The 26262-nt window shown below is 42.8% G+C and overlaps 1 protein-coding gene across 2 annotated transcripts; it reads right to left on the bottom strand.

Annotated features, from left to right (window-relative positions):
* Window positions 1-1497: 1497 nt before the first annotated feature.
* Window positions 1498-24838, bottom strand: LOC132874870 (protein shank-like). Of its 2 annotated transcripts, none has more exons than XM_060911337.1 (11): window positions 23294-24838; window positions 15385-15576; window positions 15177-15267; window positions 14338-14456; window positions 13974-14084; window positions 13768-13824; window positions 13606-13674; window positions 13187-13348; window positions 2643-2865; window positions 1862-2020; window positions 1498-1753 (listed from the first exon to the last, which is right to left on the bottom strand). In XM_060911337.1, the coding sequence occupies exons 2-9, from the start codon at window positions 15572-15574 to the stop codon at window positions 2654-2656; spliced, it is 1011 nt and encodes a 336-aa protein (XP_060767320.1). In that variant the 5' UTR covers window positions 15575-15576; window positions 23294-24838; the 3' UTR covers window positions 1498-1753; window positions 1862-2020; window positions 2643-2653. The 2 variants fall into 2 exon arrangements, with proteins under 2 accessions (XP_060767320.1, XP_060767319.1); XM_060911336.1 differs by lacking the exon at window positions 23294-24838 and adding an exon at window positions 17870-17886.
* Window positions 24839-26262: the final 1424 nt, after the last annotated feature.

The following is a 26262-nucleotide window of genomic DNA, read 5'->3' as shown; positions in this document are numbered from 1 at the left end:
TGTGACTCTCTCATGCAATAATTTATATGTGCCATACCTCACTCCATAATATGTAACACAACACATACACCTCAGACTGTGCACCTTACACCCCCCCCTTTATTTTATTTATTTTTCATTTTTATTTATTTATTTAATTTTTTTTCTTTTTCCCCCTTCCCCCTCTCTCTCTCTCTCTCCACGCTGTTTGCACTGTTATTGGAGATGCTTTAATCTCATTGTACATGTGTATAGTGACAATAAAGGCATTCTATCTTCTATTCCATAATGGGGTGTAGGTGGGTGAGTGTGTGAGAGAAAGAGTTTGTGTGTGTGTGGGGGGGGGGGGGGGGGGGGGGGGTAGAGAAAGAGAGAGGTATGAGTTTTTAAAGGTTTTAAAGGTTGCAGCCAGTACACTACTATAAAGTCCTTAATCTCCAAATGTCCATTGTTCATCATAATCATATGAGAAAGTCAGTCCTACTTGAAAGTCTACCTCCTCCACACGAACACATTCCTCAACAGAGTCAACAGCGGAGGTTGAGGCTGTAGCAGACTCGGGTGATTTGAAAAAGGTAGCTAGTTTCAGAATGTAAAACAACCGGGGGGTGCTGGGACAAATACTATATACACATGAATTCGATATTCTGATGCTATTTTGGTGTGTTTTTCCATTTATATCGTTGACTACTTAATATCAGAGACAAATTAAGATTACATATATATTGTTTGGTGTTCAGATAGCAATAGGTCAGTGGCCCACTGGCGGCCCACCAGTGGCAGAGTTGTCGGTCCAACGGCGGCTCCCACCAGTGGCCCACTGGCGTTTTGCTCATCGGTTCTTTGGCGGTCCGCCGGCGGCTCAAAAGCGGTTTCAGATAAAGGGCCGCCTTTTTACCGATTGTTACCCACCATTTTTTTTAATAGCCTTATTATGGCCATATAATTCAAACAAGGCATTAAAATGAATATAAATGGAATTCAATTTATGATCTAAATTAATATAAATGTATACATGTAAACATATTATCCCACAGACTGACCACACATAAGGTTCAATACATTTTGTTTATTTTTAACGTGTTAACGGTTTTTATATGAATAAATAAATAACAATTAATAATTTACAATATCACATTTAAAGATCAGCCAGGTTCAATATTTTTTTTATGTTTTTACAGTTTGAAGTAAATAAATAAATACATATGAACAATTTATAATAAATATATAATAAATAAATATAAAATGACTAGTTCAGGGCGGCACGGTGGTGTAGTGGTTAGCACTGTCGCCTCACAGCAAGAAGGTCCTGGGTTCGAGCCCCGGGGCCGGTGAGGGCCTTTCTGTGCGGAGTTTGCATGTTCTCCCCGTGTCCGCGTGGGTTTCCTCCGGGTGCTCCGGTTTCCCCCACAGTCCAAAGACATGCAGGTTAGGTTAACTGGTGACTCTAAATTGAGCGTAGGTGTGAATGTGAGTGTGAATGGTTGTCTGTGTCTATGTGTCAGCCCTGTGATGACCTGGCGACTTGTCCAGGGTGTACCCCGCCTTTCGCCCGTAGTCAGCTGGGATAGGCTCCAGCTTGCCTGTGACCCTGTAGAAGGATAAAGCGGCTAGAGATAATGACTAGTTCAAATATTCCCCATTTCCCCATTGCCCACTTTTTTCTGCCTGTCTTTTCTCCCTCCCTCTCGGTCAGACGCCCCCTTTAGGTACATCGCAACTTCTTTTTGCAGGTCCTCTTCTGTTGCTGTGTGCACCACTCTCCTAACAGCTCCTGTTGTAAAACAAGGAGTAAGTAAGAAAAAAATGCTTTTGCCAGGGGTTGTAAATACTTCACAATAATGATTCAAAATGTAAAAAAAAAGTTTGTTTTTTAGCTTACTGTGCAACACATTCTTCAGGTGTAAAGACTTGAACGCCACCTTTCCTCCAGCACCAGTCCAATTTATTTGAAGCGCCAGGGACTTCCTCAAAATACGGCCCAACATCCTCTTCACCGCGTCTTTGGTGGTTTCCCCCCAAAAACAGCAAGTATGTTCACCTGGAATACAAAGACCAAAATTACAATGGCATAACATTCAGTCAAACATCTTAGCTGTTTGATAGTTCATCTGTAACCTTCAAATACAGTGGGTATGATGTTGAAAATTGGAAACATATATATGATTTATTGTGCACACGTCGCTCCCCTTGGGAATGGGATCAATTTTAGCAATGCTCAATCAGTGGGATCACCTGGCTCTCGCCAGATCTGTGTGTTTCCGCACAGCTTTATGAGCTACTCGTGGATCTGGGTGGATTTTCAGATTTACCCAGGCAGCCTGACCAATCCGGCTCGCAGGGCTTTCATAGATGTAACGTTGTCGACAAATCACTTAATTCAGGGAGAGGTGTAAAATGAACTATTTTCCAGAAATGTTACAGTAGTGCTTTAATTGTCAGACAAGTGGTTTTTCCAATCATGTGCAAGGATTTTTGATAAAACATTTGGAGAGCTAAGCCAGAGACGGTATTTTAAGACAGGAACTTTGGCTAAGCGCACTACGGCCATAGTTACAGATAAATGTTTGTGGAGCAACTCAGAGCAACATTCGTCACGAGAGCCAGGTTAAGACTTGTATGCCTTCAAATTCATATTGCAACATTTTAAAATCCAGACTTACCAGTTGGTTTTTCAGGTAAATGTCAGACCCAAGCTGCCTCTCCAGCTCCTCCAGTTCCTCCAGGTTACTGAGGGGCATGTTGGTTTCCTGGACGAGGCAAAGGTCTGCCACACCAGCACCCCTAGCTTCTGCAGGATGGCTGTATTTGCAGCCACCTGCTGCTTAACCTCCTTAATCTCCTCCTCAATCGTCCGGAGGTGCTGCAGAACAAGTCTGCAAAAATCTATGAATCAAAGACAACAGATTAGAAATGGTATAAGTATAGATGTAGTAATTCAGATACTTAGTTTCCATTTACACAGCTTTCAAACAACATCAACATCTGTGTTACTGAAATTGACATAATCAAGGATGAATGTATGGTGTCCTTCTCAAAACAAAAACAAACAAAACTTTCGTAGCCCCTTAACACACGCCATTCCACCAAAAGGACGCTGTAATGGCCACCAGAGGTGGAAAGAGTACTAAAATATTATACTCAAGTACAAGTACTGTTACTCTGATGAAATTTTACTTAAGTACAAGTAAAGTTACCAGACAAAAAAATCTACTCAAGTAAAAGTAAAAAGTAGATCATTTAAAATGTACTTTGAGTAAAAGTAAAACGTTACTTTTAACAATGGGTGTTTTCTGCCTCCATTGTGTTGTGCAAAAATGAAAAAGAAGAGGAAACAAGGATATATGTACATCTCAACCCAGATGTTTTATTTAAAGGAAGTGTATCAAACTGAATGCTTAGGATAATGCTGCATTAAAACTGAGACAAACAAAAAAGGTCAATACACACAGTCATGTCATTTACATCACCCTGACCACACACAAAGCATTGTACACGAAATATGAAAGTGAAATGTTGCACTGAAATCTCGTAGCTTGCCTGTGTGCACTGTGTGTTATTGAACAATTCAATTCAAACATTATTTGTTTTGCTTAGTATTCCTTTCTGGCCTGTTGGATGTAGAATGGTAGGAGGACTGATCACGTCAGGTTGGCGAGCTAACTTGCTTGCATGATTAGCCAACCGAATAACAGACTAGTTACCGTTATGTTACAGTACCAACAGGTTGCTACTTCAACATTAGCAATTCCATCCACTATTTTTGGAATACAACCAGCCTATTGTCGGTTTTACTATGGAAAGGAAACATTATGATCAGGGGCGCAGATACGTTTTTTGAACTGGGGGGGACAAAAAACTGGGGGGGACAAAAACTGGGGGGGACAAAGCTGCCAGCAAACCAACCCCAACCCCGATATGCCTGTCAAACTTGTTGTGGGTAACCATAGCAACCAAGCTCGAGCTCGAAACCTGTGCAGTCTGCGCAGCTCAACCAACCGAATATCAGTCTTTGTTTTGTTTTATGCGAGTTGTTGCAACTATGTATACACTGCTGTGCACCTCAATAAACCGAATGGTTATTAGTCTTTTGATTTTTCCGTGAGGTTTGCCTTATGCAAAGAAAGACAGCATAGACGTTTTTTCCTCCCTATAAGTGGGGGGGACCGAACGAGGTGAATTTAAATCTGGGTGGGACGAATCCCACCCGTCCCACCCTCTATCTGCGCCTGTGATTATGATGCCAATAATTACCTCAACATGCTTGCGCAGATTAGACGTCGAATTTTTGTATGCCGCAATGGTTGTCTTCTTGGGCACACAATCTGCATTGCATAATGAAACTGTCACCCCTTTTCTCTACGAAGCTGAAGTGATCACGTATGTAGGGCCAGGGGTGCACTTCATTACTGGAAGAAATTGCGTTTTCTGCAGGGTCGTCCACCACAGGTTCCTCGGTCTCCTCCATGTCCGCAGGGGTGCTTTATCAACACCGTGGCCCAGGGGCTAGGCCCCTCATAGGCTACCTGTCAACCCTACCCTTACCGTTGGCCAGGAAAACACTCTTATTTTATTTGCAATACGTGTCAAGCATTTACAGTGTAAGCGCATAATTAGCCTAGAAGCCTACGATAGGTTACGTTTGGCTCAGCGTAGCTGCACAAGGCCCACGCTCACATCGCTCAACACATCCGACCACAGAGGGAGAGAAGAACGCGCGCATTATCATTACAGAGCCAGTTCTGATTACCACCACGGACAGGACAGTGATACTGCGTAACTTTCACGCAGGGGCATGGCCAGAGATAACCACACAAGCACGCGTGCGCTAATGTAGACCTATGTGTTGTAAACATAAAACACACACACCTACAGACAAGTCCTTTTAAAAAATAGAATACATAAAAATAGCTCGGCGGCATGAAAACAAACATTCACTGCAAGACAAGGTGCCCTAGAATCGCCATCAGTTTTTAAATATCTATATGGACTTTGTTGTCAGGATTGCACAGCATGAGATATCAAAACTGTACCTAGATACAGGCTTCAAGTTCAGATATTGCATTCCAGATGAGGTATTCACAAGAGAAATGCGTACGAAAGCACGAGCATCAGGAGAGGGTTGCATAACAGAGATTCTATACGCAGATGATCAGGCCATACTCGCTGGATCCATCGAGGAGCTTCAGAATATTCTTCAGTTGTATGATAAGACCTACACCCGCTTTGGTTTACAAATATCATATGTCAAAACAGAAACAATGGCTTTTAACGTCAATGAGGATATCAAATGTAAACCAAGTATCATTTCCCTTGGCGGCACTAATATTAAAAACGTCCGCACCTTTAAATATCTTGGTTATAATGTCAGCAACTGTGATGAATCCTCACACTTCCTGCATGCTAGGATAAGTGCTGCATTCATGAAATGGAATGAACTGAAACACATTATACACCGAATACTACTAAAAACCCATATAAAGTTCCTAGTGGCATGCGTTCGATCTCGTCTCCTGTACAGCACACAGGCATGGCAACTATCATCCAGTGAAATTCACAAAATTGAGGTAGTGTGGCACGGCTTCCTAAGGAAAATGATTAAAGGTGGATATAAACGAAAGAATGCCCCTGACCAAAAGAACACTACAAATGAAGATATAGACTGGAGCTACAAGATGTCCAATGCTGACCTCCGGAAACTGACAGGAACCCAGGATATAAAACTATCCTGCTACGTACAACAACTAAAATATATTGCTCACGTTTGCCGGATGGGCAATAACCAAGTGCAAAAGCAGCTCCTGTTTGACAAAAATGGTTACAAATGGACGAAATGGGAAAATCTGCTGGGCATAGACACCCAACAGATAAGACGTATGATGATGGACAAATCAAACTTTGAGCAACTGCTGCAACTGCTACAGCAGAAGCACCCCTAGAGAGTTTAACTTTTGACAGGGGAACATGATGATGATGATGAAGGTACTTGGCTCGGCGGCCACATGAAACGTAAACACCATGGACAGCGGCCAAACTCATAACTCTACAGACCGAAATACACGAAACCAAGTCCTACTAGGGTCTATTTTACCGATCTGTGTTCAAGCATCATGCAAGTCTTCCTTCTCCTTGAATAAGACCATGCATTCAACTGCCTTTTTGACATGACTGCATCGAAATACCACTTGCAACAATATTTCACGCACTCCATCAAGAAAAAAGTTAAACATGATGAACACGGGCATACTGTTTTGAGCATATGATTTTTTAAAAAGAAACTAGCTACATCAAAGTCCTTCAATAAACCCATCCTTTAGCGCAAATGAGCTTAACCTAGTTCAAAGCATGACGCTAGCAGTAGCTGCATAAGGCAAAATTGTGTGGGCCTTTCGTCAACAACAAGCCACGGCGGGCAAACATTAATAATCAAGCGTCCTTACCTTAAAACGTTGTCTCGACCACAGAACTTCTCAAGTATTTCACTTAAATCCACACGGGTTAACAACACACCCAACACAGCTAGCGAGAAATGTGGATCTGCGCTAGCTTTGTATTGCTATTCCCCTCAGTATGCTTACTCTGTCTGCTGCCTGAACTGTGAAAATTATAGGCTACAATCTTTTCATCAATTTCTTCAGTAGATGCCGTTTTAGACATTTTATTATCCCCATCGAAATATGCTATTATACTAACAGGATTATAACTCAAATCACACGACACGTATTCAAATCACAACTGATTTATTTTACTGTTGGACAGATCATAGCATATCTAGCCTAGCTGCACATAGCCTAGCTGCTGGTAGGCTGCTAACTGATAAGTAGCTGATATTCTGAACAGATTGGTGATCCTTACCTTAAAAAAGTCTGTGACTTTAGGCAACGATTCTGTCATTACCTGCATCTCTCTCTTTTTTTCCTTTTATGCGCCCCGCTAACATGTGAACGCTTCATCTTTCAAAGCCTCTAAATTTGTGTCTCAGTAGTCTGCAGTCTTTAGCGCGCTTTCGTGCGTGACGTTACATTTTGTTACATTTTATTCTGGTACAGTTGTGGGTGTTCGTTTCGCGAACCACATCCACCATGTCTCTTACAGCAGGCTACTGTGCGCTCATTTATTTCTAACCTTATTTCTATCCGTACATTAATGTAGGCCCATGATTCCGACAGTTTATTATTTTATTAATATTACAAGGCCCCTGATTGGCTGTGGCCCAGGGGTTTGAGCCCCCCGAAGCCCCCCCCCCTTAAAGCGCCGGTGCATGTCCGCCATCGTCTGTGTGAGACTCGCGCGCGCGACAACTGTCCTTCCCGTGATTCATTTCCAGAACGCATTTCCCCAGGGGCGTCAGAAGCATTTTTCATGTGGGGGGGGACACACTGGCGGGGGGTCCTCCGCCAGAAAAATTTTAATTAATTTTCAACAATAAGTCCTCAATCAACTAGTCCATATATTCATCAGCCTGTTTTTAAACCCACCACTATGCCTAAGATAATGAGATGAATGTGACACAATTTATCACCAACAGTGATTTTATGGGTGCATTTTACTTTTTATTTTGTGTTTTCTATTTAGTTTTAGATGTAACACAACATGCCACTGGGCCAAGCAATAGTGACACTCAACTGTATGTTTAAAAATAAGAATATTCATAATCTCACACAATGAACAGGCTGACATGGCATCATGCAAACTTCATAACACAAAATCACACTGTCAAGCAACGGTGACACATAAAAAATAACTTCACACAATGAACAGGTGCAATTTTGTTCACCACCAACAGTGACTTTAGTGGGTGCATTTTACTTTTTTCCGATTTAGCGATACTCATAACAAAAATGGCATGGCATCATGCAGTCTTCATAACACAAAATTACACTGTGTCAAGCAACGACACATAAAAGAGAACTTCACACAATGAACAAGTGCAGTTTTGTCAACCTACATGCAATGGTGGTACTACAGTAGCATTTACAGATTAGTATAACAAATAGATTTATAGATAGAACTCCTTCTTATATTGGTGCCACCACAATTTCTACCACTTCATAACTTTTATCCCCCTTTCCTTCACAATCCACCTGGAATAACCTCCATCTCTCTCCATCGCTTTCCTCTCTACTATTCCTTCCCCATACACTGATTTCCCATCCTACTTTCCAGAAAACTGCCAAAGAGCAGACAAAACAAGGAATCAATAAATATCATCAGAGCAGACTTGACCTCATTCTTGGCATTACAGTAAGGCAGGCCTACTGGGTTTGAATTAAATGATAGCTAACGTTAAGCTAGCTGATACAACTCCTAACATTGACTAGCCAACTAACTGCACTAACATTTCCATTGGGACAAAAACCCTGTCCTGTGGGGAAATTCTGACTGACTTTCCGCTTCTTTGTAAAGAATGTCCTTATGTCCATTGTGTCTGGGGAGGAGCAAATACTGCAAACAATTCATCATCAATCAAGAATACCCCATTAGGCTCAGCTTATTTCACTGTTTAGTTGGACATTAATTTAACGTGTCCTAGGGTTAATTTTGAGGGCAGATAACAAAAGAATAAGGTTTTAGCAAAAGCTAGACACTGTGAGGTTGCAATGGGGATGACGTCACCTCCTCCACTTTCCAGCAGCTGCACCAACATTTCTGTGCTCGCGCTGAGATTCGCTTCCCTCGCGCGCGGTGAGCTGTTGTCGGTAACGCCCGGAAAACCCCGGAGTGGATTTTCAGTGCTCTGTGTTTTCTCTTATCGATCAAGTGGAATGGATTCTTTCACGAAGCAATAGAAACGGCGCTGGGTGAACTCATATTTTATGTTAAATGTGGGCGGGTCCAAACGAAGAATTATGAAATGTGAGGGGGACACGCCCCCTTCACATTCAATGGTGGCGACGCCCATGCATTTCCCCTTCTCCGTTTTAGCGTTTTTTTATTTTTTATTTATTTATTTTTACTCAGTAACGGTTGTGATGTAAAATGTACCGAAGTACACTACTTAAAAGAAAACATACTTAAGTAAAAGTAAAAGTACACTCTTTAAAAATTACTTGAAAAAGTATAAGTACACAAAAAAGCTACTCAAGTACAGTAACGCGAGTAATGTAATTCGTTACTTTCCACCTCTGATGGCCACTGAGAAAAACTTTACTGCCATAGTACCACTATGACAGTGCATAGGGCCTTTAGTAATACATTACGACTTGGTCATTGCCATTCTGGTAACAGCTATTCAGCTAATTTATAACAGGGGCTGTATCTTAAGGCGTTAGTCTGCTTCTCCTTTAATATTGGTGCCAGATGAATGATAATTCAGTTCTACCTTGCTGGATGCTGATTTGCTGATTTGATGGATGATGCTGTGCCTGACTGCTAAACTCTGTTGAACAGATTGGAAATCTCATCTCATCTCATTATCTCTAGCCGCTTTATCCTGTTCTACAGGGTCGCAGGCAAGCTGGAGCCTATCCCAGCTGACTACGGGCGAAAGGCGGGGTTCACCCTGGACAAGTCACCAGGTCATCACAGGGCTGACACATAGACACAGACAACCATTCACACTCACATTCACACCTACGCTCAATTTAGAGTCACCAGTTAACCTAACCTGCATGTCTTTGGACTGTGGGGGAAACCGGAGCACCCGGAGGAAACCCACGCGGACAACATGCAAACTCCACACAGAAAGGCCCTCGCCGGCCCCGGGGCTCGAACCCAGGACCTTCTTGCTGTGAGGCGACAGCGCTAACCACTACACCACCGTGCCACCCCAGATTGGAAATGTGGTTAGTAAATAGTGAGATGGTGCAATGCTATGATTACACTGAATGCAATGTTATGGCATTATACTTAACTGATACTTTTGTCCAAAGCAACTTATAAAATAGAAAATGAACAAAGTAACATACACTGCGTTCCAAATTATTATGCAAATGACATTTTTCACTGGTTTTCCAAAATAAATAACTAAATGACAAGTCATCATAATTTTCAAGTCATCAACCGTTAGAGTACAAAGCAAATGTTTTTGAACAAACCTTCCAATGATAACTGTATTTTTTTAAAAAATTGAAAAACTGAAAAAATTGAAAATGCACTGTTCCAAATTATTATGCAAAGCAGAGTTTTAAAAGATTTTGTTCTTGTAAAGAACTAAAAATGGCCATTTGTGAAATTGGAAGCATCAGCAGGTGATAATTACTCAAAAACATCTTACAGTTCTAGTTCCATTACTGGATTTGTAGCTGATTCACAGCACACACATAATTGTGCAGATTAAGGCGCATTAAGAAAGGTTTCTGTCCGATAAATCCATTCGATTAAGAGAATATATGCTAAAATATATTACAAAGCAGGAAAAAGGTGAAACAGTTCAAATTTGAAGCTGCTGGTAGCTCTGGAGTCCCACAAACACCAAGAAGATGTTATGAAGAAACCTTCTATTTGGCCCACCTTAACTAATGCTCACAAGCAGAAACAACCTAGAAATACAAGAAAACCACATGCATGAGTGCATAGGTATTCTTAACAGCATGAGATGGTGCACTGCCATGCCCATACATGAAGACCATATAAAGTGGTCAGTAGTCAGTCTTAAACTCAACATACTTCCCAAACATCATTTTCACACATTTGGGTACCCTAAAGGAGGCATCCAGGTGTCTCCCCATGATTCCAGCCCAAATCATGGCTCTGTCTCCTCTTTGCTGATGTAGTAGCCTTATTAGGACATGGTGGTCATTCACCAACCATCCACCTGGAGCATCCAGGGCACTCAACAGTGCAAGGACACTCAACAGTGAACAAGACTGTTTGAAAAGTAGTCTTTATGTATTTCTAGGCCTACTGGAGTCGTTTCTGCTTGTGAGCATTGGTTAAGGATGACCAAATAGAAGGTTTATACATAACTGCATATCTACACCTTGGTGTTTCTTATGGCCCTTTTCCACTACCCTTTTTCAGCTCACTTCAGCTCGCTTCAGCTCACTTCAGCCCGACACGGCTCGCGTTTCGACTACCAAAAACCAGCACGACTCAGCTCGTTTCAGCCCTGCTTAGCCCCTAAAACTCGCACCGTTTTGGAGTGGGGCTGAAGCGAGCCAAGCCGTGCCGAGTGAGGCTGGAGGCGTGAGCAGACACTCCCCTGTGCACTGATTGGTGAGGAGGCGTGTCCTCACATGCCCACAAACGCCCCGCGAGCGCGCTGGGATCTGTAAACACCGCAAACCCGGAAGAAGAAGAATTACGAGAATTTCTGAAGCCTTATGCGCCTCGCCTCATCTATACGCTCTTGCCAGTATCTGTTGGCGTTGTCGGTGACAACAAGCCACAGCACCAAGACCAGCAACACTAACGACTCCATGTCCTCCATGTTTATTGTTTACTATTCGGGTCGTGAGACTACCGCTTAAAAGCTCACTGAATCAGTGACTTACAGAGCATCGTGCACGAGTTCGCGGAGCGCAAGGCTTGTCGTATGCCCTTCAAATAATGCGCGCAGTAGGCTATTGATGTTTTATTATGAGCCATGTACAGTATGTCGCCGAATGTTTTTTTGTTTCTGAGTTACATGTTCGTTTGAAGGACTTAATGTACAAAATAACATAGTTGCACCCCGTAGTGTTGAAATTGGTAAACACAGTGCATTCAGTGAGGTTTGCACCACCCTCCTTTTATTTCTGACTCTTCCTGTCACCGTTGCAGCCTCTGAGCGCTCATTCGTATGCCCTTCAAATAATGTGCGCAGTATAGGCTATTGATGTTTTATTATGAGCCATGTACAGTATCCTAATGTTTTTTGTTTCTGAGTTACATGTTCGTTTGAAGGACTTTCATCTCATCATTATCTCTAGCCGCTTTATCCTTCTACAGGGTCGCAGGCAAGCTGGAGCCTATCCCAGCTGACTACGGGCGAAAGGCGGGGTACACCCTGGACAAGTCGCCAGGTCATCACAGGGCTGACACATAGACACAGACAACCATTCACACTCACATTCACACCTACGGTCAATTTAGAGTCACCAGTTAACCTAACCTGCATGTCTTTGGACTGTGGGGGAAACCGGAGCACCCGGAGGAAACCCACGCGGACACGGGGAGAACATGCAAACTCCACACAGAAAGGCCCTCGCCGGGCCCGGGGTTCGAACCCAGGACCTTCTTGCTGTGAGGCGACAGCGCTAACCACTACACCACCGTGCCGCCCTTTGAAGGACTTGATGTACTAAATAACATAGTTGCACCCGGTAGTGTTGAAATTGGTAAACACCGCAGTTGCGGACATTTTGTAGCCTAAAATGATGTTATGATAAGCTTTAATAAAGGGTCCGGTCATTTGCCCCGCCCCCGGCCCGGCTCTGACTTGTTCCGCCACTGTCACTGATGTCACTGTTTGCGCTGCTTAACGACATCATGTGACGTCCACCCACTTTCGCTAACTCCACCCAATGTGTCCACCCACTTCCAGCCAGCACGGTTCAGCGCGGTTGTAGTCAAAATGCAACTCCAACAGCCCCGCTCAGCTCGACTCAGCTCGACTCAGCACGGCACGGCTCAGCCGCGTTTGTAGTGGAAAAGCGGCATTAGACTCCAGAGCTACCAGCAGCTTCAAAAGTGACTTGTTTGTTGCTTTGTAATAGTATTTTATCATTTACTCTCTTGTTCTGATGTATTTATCTGGAAGAACCTTTCTTAATGTGCCTTTATCTGCACAAACCTGTGTGTGCTCTGAATCAGCTACACATCCAGTAATGCAACTTGAACTGTAAGATTTTTTGATTGAACTAGGTTTTGATTCCAGTAATTATCACCTGCTAATGCTTTACAAGAACAACATCTTTTGAAACTCTGCTTTGCATAATAATTTGGAACAGTGCATTTTCAGTTTTTCAATTTTAAAAAAAATACCGTTATCACTGGAAGGTTCGTTCAAAAATATTTGCTTTGTACTCTAACGGTTGATGACTTGAAAATTATGATGACTTGTCATTTAGTTATTTATTTAGGAAAACCAGTGAAAAATGTCATTTGCATAATAATTTGGAACGCAGTGTACAGTGGGTATGATAAGTTTACATACCCCTGTTCAAATGCCAGGTTTTCATGACATAAAATAGTTTGTCTTTTTTGTCATTTTTTTACATCATGAACACCTGGCATTTGAACAGGGGTGTGTACATTTTCAATAGGCACTGTATTATGTATTTACCTCCATGGCTGGATGTTCGAAAAAGAGGTGACTTCGATGGAAGCTGTGGTGGTGCTGGCAGAGGCGAAATCGTTGGAAGCTGTGGTAGTGGTGGTAGAGGTGATGGTGGTGGTAGAGGCAGGGTGGTGGTGGTGGGGACCTGTGGTGCCTGACTGGTAAACTCTGTTGAACAGATTGGAAATGAAAAGGCGTGTTTAGTGAGATTATTACGGCAGTGATTATTATTGATTATTACTGCAACTTTTGTCCAAACCCAAAGCAACTTATAAAGTACACATATGAGTTTACATACCCCTGTTCAAGTGCCAGGTTGTCATGACGTTAAATAGTTTCTTTTTGTCATTTTTTTTTTACATCATGAACACCTGGCATTTGAACAGGGGTGTAGACTTTCAATAGCCAATGTATTATGTGTATACCTCCATGGCTGGATGTCAGAAAAAGATGTGAGGTTTCCAACGGGGGACTGGCTGCTTGGTTGGACAACACTGCAAACAGAGTGAAAAGACACATGATATACAAGTATTCATGGTAATTAGAAGACCAAATCATGGTACTAAGTACACAGTGGCCAATATTACCTGCAGGGTAAGTACTGGTCCTGGTGACTGAAGGGGTTCTGTGTGATTGACTGTACACTGTTTGAAAGAGATTAAGACTTAAATGGTTATCTAAGAAGCATATTCATTGCAGTACATTAATTACCAATTACTAATTAATTTATGAGCATTAGCAGTGGTTGTACCACCTGATATCAGAGCACAATAAATGACATTGACCCATTTACCTTCATGGCTGGGTGGGCGCTGCGGTAGTGGTGGTAGAGGTGGGAGTTGTGGTGGTGGTGGTAGAGGCAGGGTGGTGGTGGTTGGGACCTGTGGTGCCTGACTGGTAAACTCTGTTGAATAGATTGGAAATGAAAAGGCGTGTTTAGTGAGATGATACAATGCTATGATTACACTTAATGCAATGGTATGACATTATACTTAACTGACACTTTTGTCCAAATGCAACATAAAAAATAAACAAAGGAAGATATGCAGAAGGCCTGTGTCAAATGTGGGTGCATGAAATGTAAGGCAACACAAAATGAAAAGTAACAGAGACCATGAAAAAAGAAAAATGAATTTCTTTTCAGAGATATCACTAACCTGAATTTGGTAGAGAAATTTTCTCTGGCAGTCGCTGAATTTTTGGAGCCGGAGGGAAATAGGGACGGTCATCTTCTTCATCACTATATTCATTGGATTGGATGAATTTCATGTTTGGCCTAGAGATTACACAAGTTACAAAATGTTAAAGAATGTGACATTGAGGGCAATATCATTGGTACAAATAATATTTATGGTTAGTTAAAAATATAGAAAAGGCTATGTACTTTTATTATGACAAGTAGTCTGGTTTATATAGTCCACTTCCTTAGTTCACCTTGAAGAACCCTTATGTTGATATTTCTAGTTTCAGGATATGACCTCATGTCTGCCAAGCAATGTAGGTCGATGTAGAACATCAAACTGGGGGTGTCATGGCTCAGATGGCTAAGGCACCATACCATAAATCCGGGGACCCGGGTTCGATTCTGGCCCGAGGTCATTTCCCGATCCCTCCCCGTCTCTCTCTCCTGCTCATTTCCTGTCTCTCTACACTGTCCTATCCAAAAAAAAAAAAATGTAGAACATCGAACAGGAGGCTCCTGCATGTTGGTTACTTACTCAGATGCCATGATTCAGCTTCACCTGACTTTGAGAAGTTTGTTACCTCATCTAAGCGAATCCAGCATTTCTTTGCATAAATGACCAAAGTAATTAAATATTGTTGTATTGATTGAGTTGACTTAGTATTTATGCATATTTTGATATATTTGTGAGTAATTCAGTAGTTATTTGGTAGATTGTGTCAAACCTGTCTAGATCACATGCTGCCTATGTAATTCAGTCAATCTACCTCCGTTTATATATTAGTGACTAGTATGATGCAAATATTATCTTACTTTCTTTTTCTTTTCATGGTCTCCTCATCTGTCTCCAGCTTCTCTCCTCTTTTTGCTTTAAGGTAGTGGCCGTGGGCCTTTTCGTATGTGTCTATATAAAAAAAACAACAACAATAGCAAACAAGCAAAATTCAAATAGTTGAATTGTCTCCTTTTCTCCCAAATCAAAATGCTGCATTATGATATTTAAATATACAACCGAGCCTACCTTTAACTTTAAGCACCTCAACTGGATGAAGTGTCCAACAATTGGGGTCAGGGGTTTCATTTTGTAGGGCAGCCTTTTTTACCTTGTCCAGCGTTTTAAAGGGAGGCCAGTAACATTTATCTTCTATGATCCATGAAACAGGCACCACAAAAAACAAGCCCTCCGCGGGGAAGGAAACGACTACATACATTTCTGTGGAAAGAAGAAATAGTTACACTTAAGTGGGCTTGCCAAGGCATCTTAATAATCAATTCCTACAGCTACAGCATTTCCTAAATGAGATGGGAAACCTGAATATATCACCTGAACAAAATTGTGATTTGAACACTTACACCAACATAAAAAACAGCAATCCTACTGATGCAACATCGGTAGCCCAGCAAAGCCATCCTTAACTGGAAGGAGGACATATTTTCTCTCTATGTGTGCAGCTAGAGTGTGATGCAGTTGAGGTGTCAGGGCAGACAGATGGTAGATGCCAACTTCAGATGACTCGAGTGGGTAGTCAAAGAGGTTGCAGAGCTTTGAGAAGGCCCTAAACACTATGTGCACTTCTGCCTTGTTGTCAACTATGATGTTTTCAATGACCACTATCCTTCCCCCCGCTAACTCCACACAACTGTCACTTGTTGAGACCTGAATGATGACCCTCTGAATATGCATTCTTTTAAATTGTTTTATGGCAGTAAGATGCGGTGGTACAGGGCCACTGTAATGTTCCATTGTCAGGCCTGACTCGATACTTAGACACTCGCTGGACTTAAACCTTTTTTCAGACAAGCGACGAATGACCTGCTCTAGGGGCTTGTTGGGTTTCCGGATCGTCGTTTTTAGCTGGCCGAGGAAATTTTCAAAAGGGAAGCAGGATATGTTGTCTAACGCTCCATATGTCTTTGTTTCCTCACTGAGGTGGAGTAAGGCATGCATATTGTACCCAATGTACTCCCTACCATACAGTTGGTTGCAGTGTTTCGCAAATGCCAAGAGTAGACTGTGTGCATAGTCAGCATAATCTCCCACTAAAGATACACTAAGTAAAATAGTCATGGCCACAGACAGCAACATGAAGTTGTTGTAAATTGCTGCTGGTACTCTGCCCTTTAAGCAAGCTGGCCCAGTGTATAGCAGGAATGAGCGAAGCTCAGTAGCTTTCCACCTCTCAAAATCAGTAAGAGTTCGGGGCTTCCGGTTGAATTCAATGGGGAAATATGAGCGATAACCCAAAAGCGTAGTTGACACCTCCTGCACGACAGCTGTACCTACTCGAGTGTGCAATGGCTTCCTCATCCAGAAGTATAACAGTTTCCGCACTACCTCTAAGCACACCACATGCATATAGTCATGAGGAAACTGTGTGACTATTCCAACTGACAAAAGATTGAATGGACTAAATCCTGTGAAATGCTGCTCATCACTAAACTCATCAAATGTTTCGCTGTCCAGTCTAGGTGGTGCATCTGATTGTGGAAAGGTCATTCTTCCTTGGTATGTCACTCCCTTTTGATGGCATTTGTGACAACTGTAGAACCCAGTGTGTCCCTTTGACCTTCGGATAAATGCCCGTGCAGGCGTGTCACAGACCACTGCTGACAGTGCTATAGCGATAGAAGCACCCTGGTAAAAAAAGCCATCTCTCTCAAGAACACGTGCGTCACTGACAAACTCATCTAGAAACTCTAGTGTTGTAGGTTTCTGATTTCCAAAGTAGATCCCGATAACAAATGGCTCCCTGTTTGTCTGTATCTGATTCTCAAAACACTCAATGAGCCCTAAAATAGGCCAGAACTGTGCATTTGAGCTTTTATAGAGGGGCAGGCCATCTATGTTCACTTGGATTGTTAAAGATGGGCAAGTCAAAGGAGTTTTTTGTTAGCAAGATGAGAGGAAATGCCATGATCAAAGCCAAAATGATAGCAGCTACCGCCTGAAATATTTTTAACATGATACGTGGTTTTTGTTTTTAGTAACGTTCTAGGATTTTTTGGCAAGCCATGCAATTTTCCAGAGAGAAAAGATAATAAATCTGCCAAAGCAGCATGGCTTATCCTTCTCCTAACTGCCCATTGAGCAAGGTGACTTCGTGTGTCTTCGCCTGAAGAACAGATTTCCTCGCTGCCATCACTGTCATGTGCATGTTCACTGGACTGTTCATCCTCACTCACTCCACCACTGCTCTGTCCTGAATGGACCTGCTCACTCACTCCACCACTGCTCTGTCCTGAATGGACCTGCTCACTAACTCCACCACTGCTCTGTCCTGAATGGGCACTATGTCCTGGTAGGGGTTCTACCCCACTGCCCCCATGAGTAAATTGGACCTCAGTCACTTCATATGACACCCCTTCCCCCCCACACTCTGCTGAAGAAGTTAGGCCTATACTCAGTAAGTCTGATTCAACGCCTTTAGCAATCCTTCTTCTCTTACTCCAGTAACTAGACATTGCGCCACAAGTGTTGCCTATTACCTTAAATTACCCCAAATTACCTTACAGACTTGTACTGACCTGTAAAGGGAAAAGAGACAACATATCACCATCTGTCTTATTACAAAGCTGCATCAACATTCTCTCTCTCTCTCTCTCTCTCTCTCTCTCTCACACACACATCACCTAGGTTCACAAAATGTTTTTTATACATTTCTTTTTACTACGTTCATAAACATTAAATATGTGAATCAGCATTTGGGATCATGTTGAGTGGCGTATATTTTAAATTCTGTCAAATACATATGTCGTGTTTTGGTTACAGCTTACTGCATAACTGCCGGTAGAAGAAGGCCTACCTGAAATATTGATACTGTGATACTGTGATATTTCGGTGCACGACATTGAAGAAGAGTTGGTGTAAGGAGTGAGTAAAGTCACAGCCCTATTATTCCTTAAAATTTCTGTGGTAAAGTGAACAGGTTTGCATGCCTAGTCCTGTTCTTCCTTCTTTATAATTTTATACTCGTTCACGTCTGGTAGCCACAAATCACTGCTGGCAATACACTGACACTGGCTGGCATTTGTATCGTTTCCAAACGCTTCAATTCAATGTTTTAAGGGTTTTTAAGACCCCGCGGGAACCCCGATGTTGTCTACACATCAGTTGCAGTAGCTGCCTCAAAACACCAGTGGATGCAGACATGAACTCCAGAAACAAAACAATATCGGGGCGATAGCTATGATAGCTAGGCTAACAACCATGGACAGCCAAGGCGAGGAAAGTTGCTGTGCTGACCTGAAACTTTTTTTTTTGTCACAGGACAAATGTTAAACCCCATCTGTCATCTATTAACCAATAAAGTTGCCTTCATTTTTAAAAAGTCGGACAGGTTTGCCTAGCAAAGGTTACATCAATCTACATGCAAAACTGATTGTCAGTTAATACAGGCGAGTACACTTTCGGATAGCCAAAGTAATTTCCCCCCTTTCTCATATGTGAATAAAAACACTTCACCCCAGGTACGTATACGAGGGTGATTGTCCACGTGGGAACAAATGATGTCATGGCCAGAACCTCTATCAAGCTTCAGGATGAGCTGGAAACTTTATGTCTCACCATAGAAAGTCACGGAAAACGCTGCATCATGTCTGGCCCGATTCCATTTAACTCCAGTCACTCTGAACGTTTCAGCAGGTTGTACAGTCTCCATACCTGGTTAAAGAATTTCTGCAGTGCAGCTGGTCATGATTATATTGCTAATTTTGATATATTCTGGACAAAATCTAGTCTTTATCGATCTGATGGTGTGCACCCAAATAAACTGGGTCTCCTACAGTTAACCACTAACTTTATTCAGTTTATTGCTTTCAGTACACCTTGACATGCATCACAGCATGACCCAATTCAGTTCATAAATACACCTAGCTCTAGTATGGGTCCTGCTGATTCTTGTTGCTCTCCCTCTCCTGTTTTAGCACTTGGGGATCAATCTGCACTGGTAAAGTGTAGTTCCCCTCATCACCTGCAGATGGCCCTTCTAAATATCAGATCGCTCCGTAATAAAACATTTCTGGTAAATGACATTATCACGTGGCGGCACGGTGGTGTAGTGGTTAGCGCTGTCGCCTCACAGCAAGAAGGTCCTGGGTTCGAGCCCCTGGGCCGGCGAGGGCCTTTCTGTGCGGAGTTTGCATGTTCTCCCCGTGTCCGCGTGGGTTTCCTCCGGGTGCTCCGGTTTCCCCCACAGTCCAAAGACATGCAGGTTAGGTTAACTGGTGACTCTAAATTGACCGTAGGTGTGAATGTGAGTGTGAATGGTTGTCTGTGTCTATGTGTCAGCCCTGTGATGACCTGGCGACTTGTCCAGGGTGTACCCTGCCTTTCGCCCGTAGTCAGCTGGGATAGGCTCCAGCTTGCCTGCGACCCTGTAGAAGGATAAAGCGGCTAGAGATAATGAGATGAGATGAGACATTATCACGTCTCATAAGTTAAACTGTATTTTTCTTACTGAAACATGGCTTGATTCCTCAGGTAATTATGAACTTCTTGAGGCATCACCATCTGACTTTTCTTTTGCTCACTGCTCTCGTTCACATCAGAAAGGGGGAGGTGTAGCAGCCCTTTTTTCTCATGTGTTACCCTGTAAGACTGTTTCTTTTGGTACTTTCCCTGCTTTTGAATATTTAGCTCTGAGACAATCTAACAATTTTCTTATAGTCACAGTCTATCATCCACCACAGTATAGAGTGGGTTTTATTTCTGAGTTTGGGGATTTTTTATCTAATATTGTGACAAGGTATGATTGTATTCTTATCTCTGGTGACTTTAATATTCATGTTGATAACATGGCTGACTCTTTTGCGATTCAGTTCATAGATCTGTTGACATCTTTTGAGTTCATACAACATATTTCTGCTCCTACTCACAGCCACGGCCACACCTTAGACCTGGTTATTTCAAAAGGCCTAGAAATCTCTATAAATGGCACCTTAGATGTTGGTTTTTCTGACCACCTCTGTATATTTTTCAGTGTTTCCTGGCCGACGACTAGATATGTATCCGGTGTGAAAACACTCTTAAGGCGCAGGATTAGGGAAGACACCTCAGATAAATTTATTATGACTTTTAATGCTGCTCGGTCATGTGACCTCAGCCAGGTATCTGTTATGCCAACTCCTATCTCTCCTATGGGTTCTGTATGTGACTCTGCTGTATCCCCCTGTTGTGACACCTTAGTCAATTCTTTCAACTCTTCTGTCACACGTATTATGGACAGCATTGCGCCATTGCAAATTAAGACTATTTCAGGTAAACGTAGGTCACCCTGGAGAACATCACAGAATATCAGCACCTTTAAAAGAACCTGCCGCTTTTATGAACGAAAATGGCGTAAATCTAAACTGCAGGCTGATTTTGTAAATTATAAGAATCATATTCTTATGTATAACGGTGAACTTAAAAAAGCTCGAAGGCAGTACTTCTCTCAGATTATTGCTGAAAATTCAAATAACTCTAAAATACTGTTCAATACTATTGATAAACTTATCAACCCTCCACTTACGATTCCCACAGAACTTCATTCTGTAGAGAAGTGTAATGAGTTTGCAACCTTTTTCAGTGAAAAAATTTTAACTATCAGGAGCAATATCAAGATACCCTCTCATACTGATGCCAGTTACCTTTCTCTAAGCCGATCTCTGCTTGTTAGCTCAGCCTGTTTCCCCAGTTTTACTCCTATTCATCAAGGTGAGTTAGGAGAGATAGTTCAGCAGCTTGGTTCTGCTACCTGCTCACTTGATCCGTTACCTACCGAGCTGCTCAAACAGGTTTTCAGTTGTTTAGCTAGTGACATTCTCAATATTGTTAATACGTCTCTCCTATCTGGTACTTTCCCTTCTTGTCTTAAACATGCGTTGGTTACTCCTCTACTAAAAAAACATACCCTTGATCCCTTGGCTTGTGAAAGTTATAGGCCCATTTCTAACCTACCTTTTTTAGGTAAAATTCTTGAGAAGGTTGTTTACAAGCAGCTTTACTCTTATCTGTCTCATAACACTCTCTTCGATGCCTATCAGTCTGGATTCCGTGTGAATCATAGTACAGAGACTGCTTTGGTCAGAGTTATAAATGATTTCAAAATTGCCACTGATAACCATAAAGTATCTGTTCTTGTGCTTCTTGACTTAAGTGCTGCGTTTGATACTGTGGATCATATTATTTTAATTCAACGCCTGCAAGATCTAATTGGCATTCGCGGTACAGCTCTTGCCTGGATCTCTTCTTACTTAAATGGGAGATCTTTTTCTGTCACTATTAACAATTTTTGTTCTGACACTATGGACATCTCTTATGGGGTACCTCAGGGGTCAATCCTTGGCCCTCTGCTTTTTAATTTATACATGTTACCACTTGGGTCTATTATCCGGCGCCATAATATTTCGTATCATTCATATGCAGATGACACCCAACTTTACATTTCTTTTTCCCCTGACGACCCCAGTCCAGTAAATGATCTAATTAGTTGCATATCTGACATTAAAAACTGGATGGCTCAGAATTTTCTGTTGTTAAACGACAGTAAGACTGAGATTTTAGTTGTAGGCCCTAAGGCTCGCAGAGAACATCTTTGTACCTTTTTTACCCCCCTTCTGGTAAAACCTTGTGATGATGTCAGAAATCTGGGTGTGACCCTCGATTCTGATCTTAATTTTGAAAAACATATATCTCTTATTACTAAGACAGCCTTTTATCACCTGAGAAATATCTCTAAGGTACGTGGCTTCCTGTCTTTTCAGGACTCTGAAAAGTTAGTACATGCTTTTATTTTCAGTCGCCTTGACTATTGTAACTCCCTGTATGCTGGGCTTACTAAACAGGCGTTTAACAAACTCCAGCTGATTCAAAACGCAGCTGCCAGAACACTCACAAGAACATCTAAATTTGACCATATCACTCCGATTCTGAAATCACTTCACTGGCTCCCTGTAAAACAAAGAATCCAGTTCAAAATACTTCTGATCACTTTTAAAGCAGTAAATGGCCTAGCCCCAACCTATATCTCTGACATTATCCCTCACTATTATCCAACTCGTTCTCTCAGGTCATCTAGTCAAAGTCTTTTATCTGTCCCCAGAATTAACACACATATGGCTCATGGTGCTTTTAGTTATTGTGCCCCAAAGCTTTGGAATTCCCTTCCCTTGGAATTAAGGTCAGCTCAGTCTACTCCCTCTTTTAAAAAGGCTCTTAAAACGTATTTATTTTCACAAGCTTTTGGTTGAGTTGACATTGTTTTACCCTGTTGAGTTGACATTGTTTTACCCTGTTTACATTGTTTTATCCTGTTTTTTTCCTATTGAGCTGACATTGTTTTACCCTGTTTACATTGTTTTATGACGTTTTAGTGTCATTATTTTATTTTATTTTTTTATATTTTTATATTTTTTATATATGTCTAGTGCTGTTTTTAATCTTATTTTATTCTTTTCTTCTTTTACAGCACATTGAGTCTGTGTTAGCCACATGAAATGTGCTATATAAATAAAATTGACTTGACTTGACTATTGACCAATAAAGTTGCCTTCATTTTTAAAAAGTCGGACAGGTTTGCCTAGCAAAGGCTACATCAATCTACATGCAAAACTGATTGTCAGTTAATACAGGCGAGTACACTTTCGGATAGCCAAAGTAATTTCCCCCCTTTCTCATATGTGAATAAAAACACTTCACCCCAGGTACGTATACGAGGGTGATATGTAGGCTACTTTATTTATCCTTCGTTGGCTAATTATGTCAAACTATGGTAAGCCATCATGCCCGTTTTCTGAACGAGTCCTAAGAATGAGTTTGTCTCTGTCTTGCTGTCAGAAACGTCATACCACAACAGTTCACGAAGTTTTGAAGTGTAGGCTAGCATTACGTTTACTATAGTTTTTGTATATGATAATTTTACAAGAGATAAAAAAGAAGATGGTGTACTTACCAAGTCCTATTAAGTTGTGGCTGGTTCTTCCACCAACGTTAACGTCCGTTGTCGTCTATGGGTAGCGGTCCTTCAGCGGTCCAAGGATGGCGAGCCTCCACTATCTTGCGCATAGTGGGATTCGAATCCTCGCGTACCATCGCGGGGCGCCAACCAAAAGCCACTCACGCCCCGAGCTGTGATTTGTGCTAGGCAGCGGCCCGACTTCAGACCACAGCTGGCATACCACCGACGGCTTGCCGTCCAAAAGCCACCAGTGGTCCACTATATACATGCTACCTGGGTGGGTACTGTGATGGGGCTGACCGTTAGGGGCCCCCAAATTTTGGGGACCCTAGGCAACCGCCTTGGTTTGCCTAATGGTAAGTCCGCCCCTGGCGACGATAGGATTCTCGCTGAGCCCCATTGATTTGGCTACCAGCGGGGTTAACTGGTAGATTAAACTCTTACTGAAGCCGGTCGGGAGCAAGGCGAAAACGTCCTTCCTTTCAATAAATACCTCCAGGGATGCTCTTTGCTCCGTTTTCAATGAGAACTTCCCGTTGAATGCTTTCAATACAGCATGATTCTGTAAACAATCTATGGCTTCCGGTCGCAGTTCTACTATGTCACTGCCTTGAACACGCCTCTACCCAGGGCCGTTGGAGATGCTCAAAGTTGATTGGCTCCCGATTTTTCCGGAGCTTGGAAGAGCTGGAGATAGCTAGCCTGGGCCCGCCCATCCTAAGTGTGAAGCAACACGAGGGCCTGAGCTTTGAAGTCGCGTTAGCCAGACAAGGGTAGTGTTTACATTAGACTGTATCCGTATCGTTTTCGCCACGGATGCACTGTCCATGCACATTAAAACGCTGGGAAACGACTCCACAGGCGGAACAGTTTGAATCCGCCAGGGCCCACGTATTCAACCCAGTATGTAGCTGATCCGGTGCTGTGTAAACATTGAGGAACGAGGAAACGCAGTGCTGAGCTATAGCTGACGTCGTCATTGGACAACGTCACTGTGACATCCACCTTCCTGATTCGCTGGCGTTGGTCATGCCACGTTGGTCATGTGACGTGACTGCTGAAAAACGGCGCGAACTTCACTTCCTGCTATTTGTCCCGAATCACTGCTCGTGCGCTTCACTCGCGCGCTCTGTGAGCTGTGCAGGGCCGGAGTGCGCACCCTCCAGAGGGCACTCGCTGTTCAGGGCAGAGTGATTTGGAGCGCAGGATGCCTGCGGAGCCGAGCGTATCCGTGTATTGGCGTTGCTGTGTGCACGCGAATCGTGTATTGGCATTGCTGTGTGCACGCGAATCGTTTTAAAAACGTTAATCTGATGATCCGCTGATACGGTCTAATGTAAACACCACCTAGGAGATAGCTTGCCTTGCAAGACTAAGCTCGCAACAGGCCCTCGTGTTGCGTCACACTTAGGATGGGTGGGCCCAGGCTAGCAACCAATAACATTCAGGCAAAAAGCAAATTTAAACCTTTTCTGAAAAAAAAGGAAAATCTTAAAACATACAATAACGTGGTTGCATAAGTATACACACTTTGTACATCAGTAACATAAGTTTTATATGTAAGACTCTACCAGCTTCACTCATCTTCATTTGGTAATTTTATTCCACCCTTCCTTACAGAAATGTTCCAGATCTATCAGATAGCGAGGGGATCTTCTGGACACAGCCCTCTTCATGTCATTCCATAGGTTTTTGATAAGATTTACATAGAATAGAATAGAATAGAATAGAATAGAATAGAATAGAATAGAATAGAATGCCTTTATTGTCACTATACACATGTACAATGAGATTAAAGCATCTCCAATAACAGTGCAAACAGCATGTAGAGAGGGGGGGTGTAAACGGGGGGTAAGGTGCACAGTCCTGAGGTGTATGTGCTGTGTGTAAGGTGCACAGTCCTGAGGTGTATGTGCTGTGTGTAAGGTGCACAGTCCTGAGGTGTGTGTGTTGTGTGTAAGGTGCACAGTCCTGAGGTGTATGTGCTGTGTGTAAGGTGCACAGTCCTGAGGTGTGTGCTGTATGTAAGGTGCACAGTCCTGAGGTGTATGTGTTGTGTGTAAGGTGCACAGTCCTGAGGTGTATGTGTTGTGTGTAAGGTGCACAGTCCTGAGGTGTATGTGTTGTGTGTAAGGTGCACAGTCCTGAGGTGTGTGTGCTGTGTGTAAGGTGCACAGTCCTGAGGTGTGTGTGCTGTGTGTAAGGTGCACAGTCCTGAGGTGTATTTGTTGTGTGTAAGGTGCACAGTCCTGAGGTGTATGTGTTGTGTGTAAGGTGCACAGTCCTGAGGTGTGTGTGCTGTGTGTAAGGTGCACAGTCCTGAGGTGTGTGTGTTGTGTGTAAGGTGCACAGTCCTGAGGTGTATTTGTTGTGTGTAAGGTGCACAGTCCTGAGGTGTATGTGTTGTGTGTCAGGTGCACAGTCCTGAGGTGTGTGTGCTGTGTGTAAGGTGCACAGTCCTGAGGTGTGTGTGCTGTGTGTAAGGTGCACAGTCCTGAGGTGTATGTGTTGTGTGTAAGGTGCACAGTCCTGAGGTGTATGTGTTGTGTGTAAGGTGCACAGTCCTGAGGTGTGTGTGCTGTGTGTAAGGTGCACAGTCCTGAGGTGTGTGTGCTGTGTGTAAGGTGCACAGTCCTGAGGTGTATGTGTTGTGTGTAAGGTGCACAGTCCTGAGGTGTGTGTGCTGTGTGTAAGGTGCACAGTCCTGAGGTGTGTGTGCTGTGTGTAAGGTGCACAGTCCTGAGGTGTATGTGCTGTGTGTAAGGTGCACAGTCCTGAGGTGTATGTGCTGTATGTAAGGTGCACAGTCCTGAGGTGTATGTGTTGTGTGTAAGGTGCACAGTCCTGAGGTGTATGTGCTGTATGTAAGGTGCACAGTCCTGAGGTGTATGTGTTGTGTGTAAGGTGCACAGTCCTGAGGTGTATGTGTTGTGTGTAAGGTGCACAGTCCTGAGGTGCATGTG

Source organism: Neoarius graeffei, chromosome 27 (assembly GCF_027579695.1).
Source record: "Neoarius graeffei isolate fNeoGra1 chromosome 27, fNeoGra1.pri, whole genome shotgun sequence".
NCBI classification, from domain to species: Eukaryota; Metazoa; Chordata; class Actinopteri; order Siluriformes; family Ariidae; genus Neoarius; species Neoarius graeffei.
This window is presented reverse-complemented; position numbering and strand designations above follow the sequence as displayed.

Excerpts from the sequence above, each read along its gene's own strand:
- LOC132874870 (XM_060911337.1), bottom strand. The coding sequence starts at position 15,574 with ATGTATGTAGTCGTTTCCTTCCCCGCGGAGGGCTTGTTTTTTGTGGTG. Across the intron at positions 14,457-15,176 it reads ACCATGAAAAGAAAAAGAAA|GCCAAACATGAAATTCATCC; the intron begins GTAAGATAATAT and ends TGTAATCTCTAG. Across the intron at positions 13,825-13,973 it reads GCGCCCACCCAGCCATGAAG|TGTACAGTCAATCACACAGA; the intron begins GTAAATGGGTCA and ends TCTTTCAAACAG.